The following is a 13289-nucleotide window of genomic DNA, read 5'->3' as shown; positions in this document are numbered from 1 at the left end:
ACAATGACATCCTCCAAGCAAAAATGAATAAAAATAAAAATGATCCACATAAAAAAAATAAAATTCCTCTTCAGCCTCCAGATGTTTTGTTCGTCGCTGTTTCCTGCACAGAAAACACGCAAAAAGTGAGAAGTTGTACGGCGCGAACTGAGGGTGTCTGTCGATCTGACTGACCAGACTGACACACACACTCATAGCATTTTAGATATGTGTTTGCTGAATTTGAGACGAATTTTCAAATTTTCTGTAATTTTAGATAAATTTTACATTGTTTTTACAGAAATTCCAACAACGTTTTTGATGATTTCATTCAAAATTTCAGTCAAATTTTAAAGGCGAAATAAGTAACATTAAGAGGCGGGGCTTCAGGGGGCTAGGAGGGAATCACACCTCTGGCCGAGGCAGACTGAAAGGAGCCCTGTCATGAAAAATGGACTTCAATCTTACATATTTGAGTAATCTATATGAATATTCAGTCCAAGATCGAGCTCCCCAAACCTACTGGATAGTAGCTCTACGAAGATCAGTGGCACCAATCATGAAGCATCAAATCCATGTGCCCAGCATCATAGTTTACTTTAGGATGAAGGAAAACTTCTTACCTCCATAGAATTCCATGCACTGTTGCTTCTGTGCTGAACTCCACAAGATCGCGGTATCAATCAATCAATCAATCAAATTTTATTTCTAAAGCACCTTCCAACCGCCAAAAGGAGCACAAGGCGCTTAACAGAGTAAAATAAAATGAATAAGTAAAAACACTTTAAGAAACACAGTTCTAAAAGGGGCTAAACGTCAAACGCTAAACAGATAAAGTGCGTTTTCAGATGACATTTAAAAACATTAAGTTCAGTGACAGACTGAGAGTTTATGTATAATGTGTCTATGGTCATCATGGACATGCTGTCTTGCCAGTTCATCACATGACAACATGAGAGTTACCAATATGGGGAGAGGCGTGGTTCAGTGAAGTCCAGTTGTTTGAACGTCAGTGTTGAAAACACGGCATATAGAATTATCTTGTAATATAAAAGTACTCCATCATACCACGGGTGTTAAAATAGGCTGTATTGCCTGTAGCTGAATTTAGCAGGCTCGGAAAAGCATGTTACAAGGAGCCAGGCCTCCACCATGGCTCAACGGAGCTGGAGACGCCGGGGCCTCCCATGATTTGAGAATGAGAGAGCAAAGAAAATGGATATGAGCAATGTGGACGAGTTCACGGAGTGCAAGGCTCGTTGTATGACCTTCAAATAGTGGTGAGTAGGTCGATAGTTCTTCATATTGAAACTGTTTGTGACAATGTGAGCTGCTGTGCCAGTTTTACTGAACTTTATAGCTACTGTAACCTGGCAAAAGCCATCTTGACATGTGTAGCAACGAATTGCTTCATATGTCAATCTGGGATTTCACTCAGCAAATCTGTTCGGGGAAGGGGGGACTTGCTGTAGAACTCTTTGTTGTCATTGGACGGAAGGACACAGTGCACCCGCCTAACCATGTTTGGTTTCAGCCAATCACCGCAAAGAAAAAAATGAAGTCAACAGCATGCACCCAGCAAGTGAATATCAACAATCATGCCCACAGTGGATAGAAAGTGAGATTCGTGACAAGATATTGAGTGATTTTTGTCGTTTATGTTGCGAAAATCTGCGCTAGTCATGCTAATATTATTAGCAGTCCGTTGCTTCCTGCTTTCGTCAAACCTTCATGTCCCACCCTAAACGACACGTGATTGGTCTAAAGGAAAAAAATCCGAGCCCGAGCGTATGAGCGCAAGCGCTCCAAGATGGATTCTCGTGGTGTGTGTGAACAAATACCGCGAGAATTCAGCTTCCCAGCAAGGTTATAGCTACTGATACAGGCTCGCAGTTGAAACAGTTAAAGTGGGTGTCAGAATGATGTGGTCGCTGTCCGTGGTGCTGAACTGCTTTGAATTTGTGAAGTTTTGTGATTAGTGATTATGTAACCTAATGTTTTTCTTGTTCTCTTGGTTTTTTTTTCTTCATGTCCGTTTGATGGACGTCAAAATGACGTGGTCGCTCTCCATGGTGCTGAAGTTTGGGAGCCCTGCTGTTGTGGTCGTGTATGTAAAACAGTAGTGATAGCTCTAAGACTGCAAGGGAAGCTTAACTTCCTCTAAAATGTCAAAAAAATAAGCGGTCCAATATTTACTGTTGTGTGAACATTTTATTGACTAAATGTGTGCTATAACACGTTCATCTTTTGTTCAGAATCAGCTGCTTATCTCAGGTAATTGACTCGGCTTTTTTCTCACCACTCCTCGCAGCGGCACGGCGCTTTAAACAGCCGGACGCTGAGCGTCCATGCGGAAGCTAGAGTGGGTTGTTCTGCTGCAGTGAAACTGGATGTTCATTGGATAAAATGCTGGACTGGTCCCGCCCATCGGACTACCGGGCTTCAATGGGGGTCTATGGGGCAGTGGGCTGGCCTGCACGCAGAGCTTCTGCGTGCTGATTGGCTGATCTGTCTGAAGCTTGATTGACAGCGAAATGAGCAAATTGGTGATCTTGAAGTAAAAAATAATGCACCAAAGCGCTTCTGAAGTTTTTCACTGGGTTATTCTGAGTTGATTTGGAGGTTTTACTGATTCTCGGAGACTTTGTGTTGGTGAAAAACAACTAGCGTTGTGTTTGGAGACTCGTCTGTGGTTTCTGTCCTCGACCAGCAGCTGCAGAGCTTCTCCCCGTCTCTCACTCTCAAACTCAGGCCTCCAGCAGCTCCAGCTGCTCACAAGCTGCACACAACGGCAGACAATGTGAATGTTGTGGACCGGATTTTGGTGAAGCCATTTGATATTCTTCCTTACGAAGAGAAAATTGGTGCTAAACTACAGGACAGATCAACTCCTAAGACTGAGCTGGTGCAAAAGTTGGAGAAAAGTAACAGGTCTTTTCAGCTGTCCTGGTCTGACAAGGTGAGCTGCAGACTGAAGTGCTGTAACCAATAAAATGTACTGCTGGCCACGCCACTGGATGAAACCATCTCAGGGATGTGTTGTCTGGTCACAAGTGGGCTTTGAGGATCTGTCTAACTTTGTCAGGGCGTACAAAAGGCATGAAAGCTAATAGAATTTACATACAAAAACAGATTACACATATTACAATGTATGCTGAAAATGAGCTTCCCCTCTTTGGAAGACCAGCAGCCGCTGTCGGAGCCATAATATAGGGTGTGTATGTGTCACTGGGTGTTTAAGGTTTCCATGGTAATGCAAGGGTGCTTGGTCACGTGACGCATGCGGTGGTGGGCGGTCACTGTCAGGTAGTTATTAAAAGGTGTGTTCACCTGCAGGCAGGTGGAGAGAGGAGAGCGGGGTCGCCATAATTTTTGTTGACCGTTTGCCGGGGTTTTTGGCCCGTTTTCGATGATGCACGTGGATGCAAAGATGTAAAATGATCGTTATCATGAGCTTTATTTGTGTTAAAGAGCCCAGTCATTTGCCCCGCCCCGGCTCTGATTTGTTCCGCTCGTGGTTCTATTGACTCTGAATGTTTCAAATCAGAACTTCAGTCCATTTTAAAACCACAGAGATGGTTCTTCTGACTCCACCCCTCCTTCAGAGAGTTGCTCAGGTTGCCAGTTTAGGAGTGAACGGAGAATGTAGCTCCTAAACTCATCTCACTTCACTCAATCGAGTGAAGACAATTTACTGTACACAGCCAGTTGTTATTCAAATACCTTTTTTGTCTTGTTGTTGCCACTGAAAAAGTATTTGGAATTTTTTTTTTTGGAGCTGAAGATGTTGGTGACATAAAACACCAAACACTACTTCTTGTTGGCCAACCTTAAGAACTCTCATCTGATTGGCTCAGGAACCAGGAAGCAGTGATGGGCTAGCCCCACCCTCAAGACTTGTTCTGTTCCTTTACTCTATTTGAAAGGAGAAAAACTACAGAAAGAAAAAAAATCAGATATTTATTTATTTATTATTTTCACAAATTCTAAGCTGTTTTTATGACCTTTAAATTACTTAAAAAATACATGATTTGCTTAATTTTCCCCAAATTTCAGATAAATGTTCAGGCTAATATCTTGATTTTTGTCACATTTAATTTTCTTCTAGGTTTAATATGATGTACTTCTCAGCAAATAGTTGATAACTTTATAACAGCTATTTACTTATATTTGAGATCATATTAATGGTTAAATTAAAATCAGTTTCACTAAATATTAAACCATCATGTTCATTTCAGCAGAATTTAGAGGGAAAGGGTTAGATAGACAGATAGGTTTTGAGCAGTTTCACTGTCCATTTAATTGAAAATATGAGCTTTAATACATAAAAGTAGTATTGCGGCTTCCCCTTTCCAGCCTTGCAGCTGCTGAGAGTTTGAGGTCGGGTCCTGGTGTCTTATATTTGAGACGCGCAGATTGTTTGACTGGTGCAAAAATACGCTCTGATCCAGAAATAAGTGTGATGCATTTGTTGCGGAGCAAACAGACAGAGCTATCAGGACACAGCAACGTGATGATAATGACATGAAAAAAACAGAAGTTGAACTGTAAAAAAGGATGTGGAAAAATGAGTGCGGTCAACAAAAAATACGGCTACTCCCCGACCCTGACTCTCCCACCTGCACCACAGGTGAGCGGATACCTTTACGCATAACCATCCACACGTGCACACACCCACTCCAAGTGAACCTCACCTCCGCAACACACACACACACCCACACTTAAACAAACAGTGCACCTTAACCTCATTCTGTCTCCTACAAGTAGAACTGGGACCAACAGTTATTAATGTGATTAATGTAATGGATTAATGTGAAAACTGTTGAGTTCCTTCCACAGCTGAGGTTACAGTCACTCATCATCACTACATTTATCCAGCTGTTGGTGAAACTCTGAGATGAAAATGGACTCAAGTCCAACAACTATTACATGACTTGGTTTCTGCTGGATTACAAGTAAATTCAGAGTTTCTCTAAAGTCAAGTTTTAAAAGGTGTCTCTCAAAGTATCAGTGACTTTTTGGGTTTTTTTGTGTTCTGAAAACAGCACCAAACAGCTGGGATACATTTTTCATCACAACAGCCACAATTCTAACTATAGTTATATTTTCTGCAGCTCTTTCAGGCTGACAGATTCAAACCCAGAACAGTTCCAATGTGAGAGGAGAGTGAACCGCTGCACCACAGAGCTTCTACTTCACTGCATCTCTGTCTTCACAGTCAACATTCATGGGAATGGTTTTGTTTTCTGACTAATTTGTTTGAAGGTTTTAAATATTTTCAAAGGTTGATTATTCATCGATCTGTCCATCCATCCTCCCTCTGTGGTTTCCCATCATGCTGCTGGTTGCAGTATACTGAGGGCGCCCCCTGTGGGTCACTGTCAGACTCCATAGCCCCTTTTCCACAGTGACGGTATGGTTCAGATCTGGTAGGATCGGATCGGATATGCGCGCGTTTCCATAGCCACTGGTGACGTCATAAGGGTGACGAGCCGTGACCAACCGCGACCATTTGTCGGTCCTGCTTGCGAGCAGCTACCACCCGTACTGTTCCGGATATGGTAGGGAGGGACTTGAGCACCCGTGTCTGCTGATTGGTCCGTGAAATGTGCCACTCTGGCTAGCCCGCGAAAGAGCGAACTATCTCTGATGATCTCATCTCTGATGAACAGTTGTTCAGGACGTGCTTCGCGGACTCTTGGCCAAAAATGTCGACCGAAAATTGGTGTAACGGCGAAGTCGAAGCCCTCCTTGGAATTGTCGGCGAGGAGGACATACAACGGGACCTGGATGGCGCCGTGCGCAACCAGAAGACCTTTATTGTGATTTCTGGTCGCATGAAGGAGCTGGGGTTCGACCGCACCGCCGAGCAGTGCCGCGCAAAGTTAAAGAAACTGCGTGGTGACTACCGCAAAGTGAAGGACCACAACAGCCGGAGTGGGGTCCACAGAAAGAACTGGCGGTGGTTGGATTTGATGGACGCCATTTATGGCAACAGACCGGCCACACAAGGGAGGGACGCCACAGCGGAGAGCGACGAAGCCCGTTGCCGATCACTTGTGGACGGCGAAGGTGAGTTGTGCAATTCTTAACTGTGCTTTCAACCACCAGTGTTGCCTTGCAGTAATCCAGGGTTTCACTCCGTGCTTTCCGTCTTAAATTTACATTTATGTGCGGCGCTAGCTAGTAGCTAGCACGCAGCTAAGCCGGTTAGCTTCATTCCATTGTTGTCGGTGTCTCTCTGAAAGTGTTCTTGGTGTATTTCTGCAGGAGCACGTGTGTCGCTCCAGGGCGAGGAGTCCCCTGCCTCTGGGCCCAGCGAGGTCGACTTTCGGTGCAGCACTCCTGCACAGGCGACTACTGCGTCATCTTCGTCTTCATCCACACCGTCAGTCGACCCGCCGTGCTCCCCCATACCACCTCCCAGAGGACGTGAAACTCCACCGGCACTTTCACGCACGCAGCAGCGCTCAGGTGAGGAGGACTCGTGTACATGTCGTAGATGCTGCATGAGACTGTCCACAACATCAACGCAACAGAAATTGTGTCAGTACACTCCAGTTTTTCTAGCCATGGACCTTCGTTATTATTTGTCACACATTCCTGAAGTTAATCAGAGTGTAATATATGTAATGTAATAATATATACAGTAATAATTACATATATATATATATATATATATATATGAGAGAGAGAGAGAGAGTTCTATATGTCTGTGGATGCTGTTGCTCATAACACTGCAAAACATCCATATCTGTGCAAGCTTTGTGAACTTGCTCTGAGTGGAAATGTCTAATTCTAATGTATTTAAGATAAATGCACTTAAATATTACATTTCGTCGGTATGGAGAGACTTCTTCTAAGACAATTGTTATTTGCATGTTTCTTAAGTCAAGTGAAATGAGACATTTTTGCAAAAACAATCAACTTCAACACTCTGTCTCAGATGTGGAGTGTTTCCATGGAATAATAACTTTATTGGCTGGAGCATAAGTTAAATGATGAGTTAGGTGTGACACTGCACTGGGAGCTCATCGCAATCCAAAAGGGGAACATTTGCCAAATAGAAAAACTATAAATACATTGGCTGTAAGTGACAAAGCCCCTGAAGTAACTATTGAAAGACAAAACAATGCCAGTGATTAAATGTGTCAAGTACACTGACATCTTGCGCCAGGAGTCCATCGGGGTCTTCAATTGGGGTTAGTTGTATAGATGGATGCAACTTCGCTGTATAGTATGACAGCAAACCGAGATAGATGTCCAGACAGGACAAAACGTCAGTGTTCGCAGAGGAAGCAACACTAACACAATAAAGGTTTCGATGAGAAAAGAAAAAAAAAGCATGTTGGGATTCTCCCAGGCCATGTTTTCGGGGAACCATTGGTGAAAGAGTGACCACAATACGGTGAATCCTTTACAGAAGAGTCAAGCAATGGCCGTGCTTCAACGTTCTCTGTCCCTCTTTCATTTTGCAGCACGGAGGCGGCGGGATCATCCCAGTGAGCTGTCGATGGTCCTCCGAGAGCTCCAAGCTAATGACTCAAGGCTGGCACAGCTCAACCACGACCTTCTGAGGGAGGAGCTGGAGCGCCATGACCGTGCCCGCCAGGAGGAGCTGCGTCTCCGCCGTGAGGATATGCAAGCCCGCCAGGAGGAGCGGCGTGCCCGCCGGGAGGAGCGCCGTGCCCGCTACCAGGACAGAAAGGAAGAGCGGCGTCTGCACCTGCAGTTTCTTGAGGCCCAGGCTGAAACTGCCAGGCAGAAGGAAGCCAGAGTGACTGCGGAGCTCCAAGACCACAACCAATTCTTCTCAAGAATATTTGCACAGGGTGTGTCTGCGCTGACACAGGGCTCGGCAGCCTTGCGTGACACTGCGCTGACAGAGTAGTTGTCTGAGAGCAATAAAAGTTGTGTGTGAACCCTGTCAATGTCTGCAGATTCTTGTTTCTGGTCTACACACGCACAGTGAGCCTGATGACACAATTTGTCATGCGATTTTTTTTTTCTCACTCAAGTATTTGGTAGGCTGCAAAATTGAAAGCAAAAGTGTCTGCTTGACTAGTTTCTGCAGCACTGCACCAACAGATGTGCACATCCAACCACCAGTGGTAAGTCACCTCCCAGTGTGGAGCCTTTGCACCGGAGAGAGCTTCAGAAATAATAACCTGTAGACACTCAGCGCTGCCTGTTCACACTGCAGGTGCATGTCAGCACTACACAGAGCCAGATAGAACTTTATTGCCCTTGGCCATGAACAAGTTCACAACCTAGGAATTGTACCCGATGTGAATGCTGTGACATTAAAAGTAAACTATCGAAAAATAAAAGATTGAATACATATAAAACACAATAACATCTTTCAGTAACCACCAAGAAAAACTAGTGTACATTGTACAGAACAACATAGCAGCTGGGGTGGTGGGTCACAGCAGCAGCAGGTGTGTAGTTACCCGCGTATAATGCAATGTAGTACTGCAGACAAATCTTATATATTCAGGAGTCCCAAACAGGGCTGTTGGTGTGTAAAAGACATTAGTTGTTTTGTGTTCATCAGTCTGATGGCAGAGGGGAGGAAGCTGTTATTGAAGTGGGAGGTTGTAGTCAGGATGGACCGTAGCTGGTGACGTACAGGTCCTCCAGGGGTGGGAGCGTGCAGTCTATCTCCTTTTCAGCATGTCATACAGTACGCTGTAATCTGACTTTGTCCCTTTCGGTGGCGCCAGCGTACCACACAGTGATGGAGGTGTAGTAATACAGTGAGTAACGGCTGCACTTTTGTCAGTCCTACTTTGTCACTGCTACATGTTCGGTGTCCCTGGGTGTGTTGAAAGGTGCTTTTTAAATTGCATAAATTATTATAAGAACTTATTCCACAGCTTTTGGTCTGTGTTTCAGAGAAGCACTGAACTTTTGTTTTTAGGTCACATTCCCACACCCCATATATATTTATTATTCAGCGTTGGCACATGCCGCCTTCAGAATGCCACGTCAGTCTGAAAATATGTGTCACATAAGTGGTAGGAAAAATAGCAGGCATGCTAGTTGTAGAGGGGCGAAATGGTGGTTAACCGGTCGATTGCAGGAGGTCACGTGTGCCTCATGTTACGCCGCAGCTGCTGCTGAACCTCATCTGGGAAGAAAGTTTTTTGGAATCCATATGTTGCAAGTAAGGGATGGTGCAGTGGAAATGTTTGATGATTGACAACGTCTGCAGTCACTCCTTGTAGTGGCAGCTGTGTCCCTGCAATGCATACCAATCCAGAAACAGGTATGTGGCGTTTTTGGAGCTGTGATGACCTGTGTCATCCATTCTTTTTGTGTCGTGCAGAGAGAAAACGAGGAGACAAAGGATCAATGTGTCACATTTATTATAATGCACATACAGAACACACGTCTTTCGAGTGACACAGCGGAAGGGTTCAACACACACACGCATCACAATGTATATACACTTTATGAGCTGAGGTGAAGCATCAGTGCCTCCCTCACATCTTTTCCGTCTTCATCTGCAATCTGGCCCAGGGCCACCTCAGGCTCTGCTGCAGCACCAGCCTGCACAGTGAGGTTCCACTCATTGTTGAAGTCCTCGCCATGGCTCTCACAGAGGTTGTGCAGAGCACAACATGCCAGCACCATTGACTTTACGAGCGTGAGGTCACTGTCATTACGCTTCAAAAGGCAGCGCCACCTGCCCTTCAGCCTTCCGAAGGCGTTCTCCACCACCACCCGGGCCCTGGAGATCTTTCGATTGAACAGCTGCTGACCTGCTGTCAGCCGCCCGGTGTCCAGGAACGGTTTCATCAGCCACCTCTGCAGCGGGTAGGCAGAGTCTCCCAGGATGTAGTAGCCCACATCCACCCCACCGATGTCTCTGGTGCGTGTGGGGAACAGGCTGCCGTGATCCACCAGTTCCTGGAAGGAGGACAGTCTGAGTACACGCGCGTCGTGCACACTGCCAGGCATCCCAGCTGACACACTCCAGAAGAGACCTCTCCCATCCACGACCGCCTGGAGGATGACGGAGTGCCAGCCCTTGCGATTGAAATAATCGCAGTGGAAGTCTTGTGGTGCGATAATGGGAATATGTGACCCATCAATAGCACCCACACACTGCGGGAGCCCCCACCGGCTATGGAAGTACGCTGACATGTCTTGCAGGGTGTGCAGGTCGGGAAACTTTATGAGCTCCGGGACCAACAGCTCACGCGCAGCATCACAGAAGTCCTGCACGCAGCGGCACACAGTGGTGATGCTGACACCGAAAAGGTGGCTGATGCTCCGGTACTCAGCGTTGGTCGCCAGTTTCCACAACGCAACAGCAACCCTTTTCCGCAGCGGGACACATGCGCGGAAGGTGGTGTTTTGTTTCTCCATAGCCGGACGCACCTTTTCACACAAGTGTTGAAAAGTGTCTTCTGACATGCGAAAGTTTAGGACCCACTGAGCGGTTGTGAAGCCAGGCACAATGACGTCCCACCAGTCGCTGCTTCGACTGAAAGCCCAAGTGGTGGGCCTGCGGCGTCGACGTTGCAGCACTGCCTGGATCACCTGGGAGACAACAGCAGATTCACACAGTTAGATGCAAGTGACAGCAAGTTGAGAGCTCCAAACACCGTTTTCTTTTCCACTCCGTTGCATTTCCTATTCACCCCCAGATGAAATGTGTTTATCAGGCGAGAAACCAGAAGCTTGAAATTGAAGTGGACATAAACCAAGTCATATGTTCCTGTAGATTGAAGTTTGTAGTTCATAAGCAATATCTGATGCTATTTGTGCCACCCCTTTGTGTTATGTGTGTTTGTGTGTATGTATTCCACTGACATGTGTGATGTCAGCAAAATGACAGAGGAACATGGAATAGTTAAGCTGTACATAGGACAGAAACCTCAACAGTGTTCACGAGCAAGACAAAAGCAAACTGATTAATTGTAAATGTTTCCAAAATGGGAAACCTGTTTAGCACTTTTATTTTGTCAGCGAGTGTATTTAAGTCAGATTTTAACGTATATAAAAGCAAATCAAGCTTTTTTGCGAGCACATTTGATGTCATATGTAGTTAAATCTTGTTTTTATAGTTGCAGTACTGGACGGTACTTTGGGTCAGAACAGATAAATTAATTTAAACTTCCCTTTCTCACTACTGAAGCTACATGAGGAACAGGAATAGTCCATCTACACCAGGACTTGACTCGTACATGTCTAAAATTTGAGTTCAATTATACACATTATTAGTACCACCGCGTTTCCCTGCTGAGTTCACCAGACCGACTAGCTTGAAACATGTTTTCATTTTCCATTGGGGCATTAATGCTGGTATGTAGACGAAGTTAATATGGGTTCACCAAAAAGCAAAAACACACAAAAAAAGAACGGCTAAGGATGTATCACAACTTGTGCGAGTTCACAGGGGATTCTGTGGACGGACAGGACACGCAGCGGGGGATAAAACATGCTCCATGGGCTTACCCTGTTGCGTTGCCTTCTTCTGCATTGCTCTCTTTCCCAGTGCGCTCTTCGCAGGACGAGTCTTTTCCGCTCGCGCCTCTCCTGCTCGCATCTCTCCTCAAAGCTGGAGTCGGTGCTGGAGTCGGTGCTGGAGTCGGTGCTGGAGTCGGTGCTGGAGCCGGTGCTTGCCTCCTCGTCTGAACTCTCCGCCATCCGCCTGATCATGTCCGCTACTCTCTCCCTTTTAATTGCAGCATCTCTCCGAGCCTCATGGACCCTTCTTTCTAATACAGCCTGTCTTGTTTTAGCCAGGTAGTAGAACGCACAGAGTAAAAACACAGCGCCGATGATGTCGTCCATACTGCTCCGCAAAACTCTTCTTCAGTGGACAATGGCGGGTCTCCGCAAAACTCTTCCACAATTTCTCCCGCCTTTGCAAGCGCGTTACTCGTCACATCCTGTGTGGTGACGCACACACTCATAACCCCGCCTACATTACAGCGGTAACCCCTCCAATGGAAACGCGACACGTGATTTGTGCCTGGTACGCTTTAACCGACCTGATCCTACCAGACCCGACCCGTACCGTCACCAGCTGCGCTGTGGAAAAGGGGCATATGTTTAAATAAAGAACACACACAGTTCAAGAGCTCTGAGTCAGTGTGGAGTGCTGCTGCCCCCTGCAGGAGGTCTCTGGTTCTGCAGCCTCTTTAATGTGAAAAAGTTTCATGTTGATGAAACCTTGGAGGAGCTGAAGGTTCCTCAGTGTTCCTCAATGTTCCATAGTCCAGTTGTTGCCATGACTACACATGTGGAGCAGCAGTGAACCAGTACAGACCTAAAACCAGAACTTCCAGTCAGTCTACTTGCAGTTTAGTTGAAGGTTTATTTGATGAAAGCAGATGATGATCATACCGGGGTTTTCCTGGAGACAGTTGGAAATCTTTGTCCTGGTCGTCTGTTCCTGCTCTGTTCCTGCCCTGGCCACAACTGTGTGCCCTCCTCTTCCTGTGACCTTTGACCTCCGCATGCACAGCCTGTGTCTAATTACTGCCACCATGTGTCCAAAGGCTGAAACAACAAACATCTAAAGCTTCACACCAAACGCGATTTTTCACCAATCGCATCAACACGAGAAGCTGAACGCGCATCAATTCTGAGGTCCGACGCTGAACAACGCGTCACGTCTGGTGGGTAGGCGGGGCTTCCGGCCGTATTTCCTGTGTTAGCTTAGCATCATGGCTAACCCTGTTGAGCAGGTGGCTTGGCTTTAATTGCTAATAAAGCCAGACAACAACGCCGTCGGTGGACAGTATGCCATGCCTGGGTGCACAATATTATCCACAGACTGTCAGAGTTTGGTGAGTTTCACTATTTGCTCCAGGAGCTGCACCAGGATGAGTGTTGCTTTCACCAGTCCCTGCTCCCTGACCTACGTCACCATAGATACGCTCTCTGATTGGTTTGCCGCAAAATCGTGACGCATCAAAGTTCAGATTTCCCAACTTTAGCGTCAGACGCAAAATCGCGACGCGTTGCAACATCGTGCCACCGACATGTCAACACCCCGACGCGCCGTGAAAACGCGTCTGACGCATCGCGTCTCGTCGCCGCTGGAACGCGCGTTCCCATTGTTTTCAATTGTATTTTGACGCAAAATCACGGAAAGCATTTTGGTGCGTTCACACCGGACGCGTTGCAAGCTTCATGGGCATCACTGACACCTCAAAGTTGACACATGTAAAGTGTGGAATTCAACGCGTGTTCAAATTACACACGGCGCTTGCAACGCACGGCAGCTCATTGGCAGGAGTGGGAGGATCTTAAGTGCGTCACAAGGAGGGACGTCTTCCCCCGTCTGT

At 46.2% G+C, this 13289-nt stretch overlaps 2 protein-coding genes across 2 annotated transcripts; one reads left to right on the top strand and one right to left on the bottom strand.

Moving 5' to 3' along the window:
* The first annotated feature begins 5440 nt into the window (after window positions 1-5440).
* LOC115394656 (trihelix transcription factor GT-3a-like) lies at window positions 5441-7870 on the top strand. Its single transcript, XM_030100013.1, has 3 exons — window positions 5441-6051; window positions 6250-6453; window positions 7458-7870. The coding sequence occupies exons 1-3, from the start codon at window positions 5688-5690 to the stop codon at window positions 7868-7870; spliced, it is 981 nt and encodes a 326-aa protein (XP_029955873.1). The 5' UTR covers window positions 5441-5687.
* Window positions 7871-9367: 1497 nt separating this feature from the next.
* LOC115394802 (protein ANTAGONIST OF LIKE HETEROCHROMATIN PROTEIN 1-like) lies at window positions 9368-11915 on the bottom strand. Its single transcript, XM_030100144.1, has 2 exons — window positions 11449-11915; window positions 9368-10530 (listed from the first exon to the last, which is right to left on the bottom strand). Exons 1-2 carry the CDS (start codon window positions 11785-11787, stop codon window positions 9436-9438), a joined length of 1434 nt encoding a protein of 477 aa, XP_029956004.1. The 5' UTR covers window positions 11788-11915; the 3' UTR covers window positions 9368-9435.
* Between the last annotated feature and the right edge of the window lie 1374 nt (window positions 11916-13289).

Source organism: Salarias fasciatus, chromosome 9 (assembly GCF_902148845.1).
Source record: "Salarias fasciatus chromosome 9, fSalaFa1.1, whole genome shotgun sequence".
In the NCBI taxonomy this organism is placed as follows: domain Eukaryota; kingdom Metazoa; phylum Chordata; class Actinopteri; order Blenniiformes; family Blenniidae; genus Salarias; species Salarias fasciatus.
Note: the sequence above shows the minus strand (reverse complement) of the source record. Positions and strands in the feature narration are given on the sequence as shown.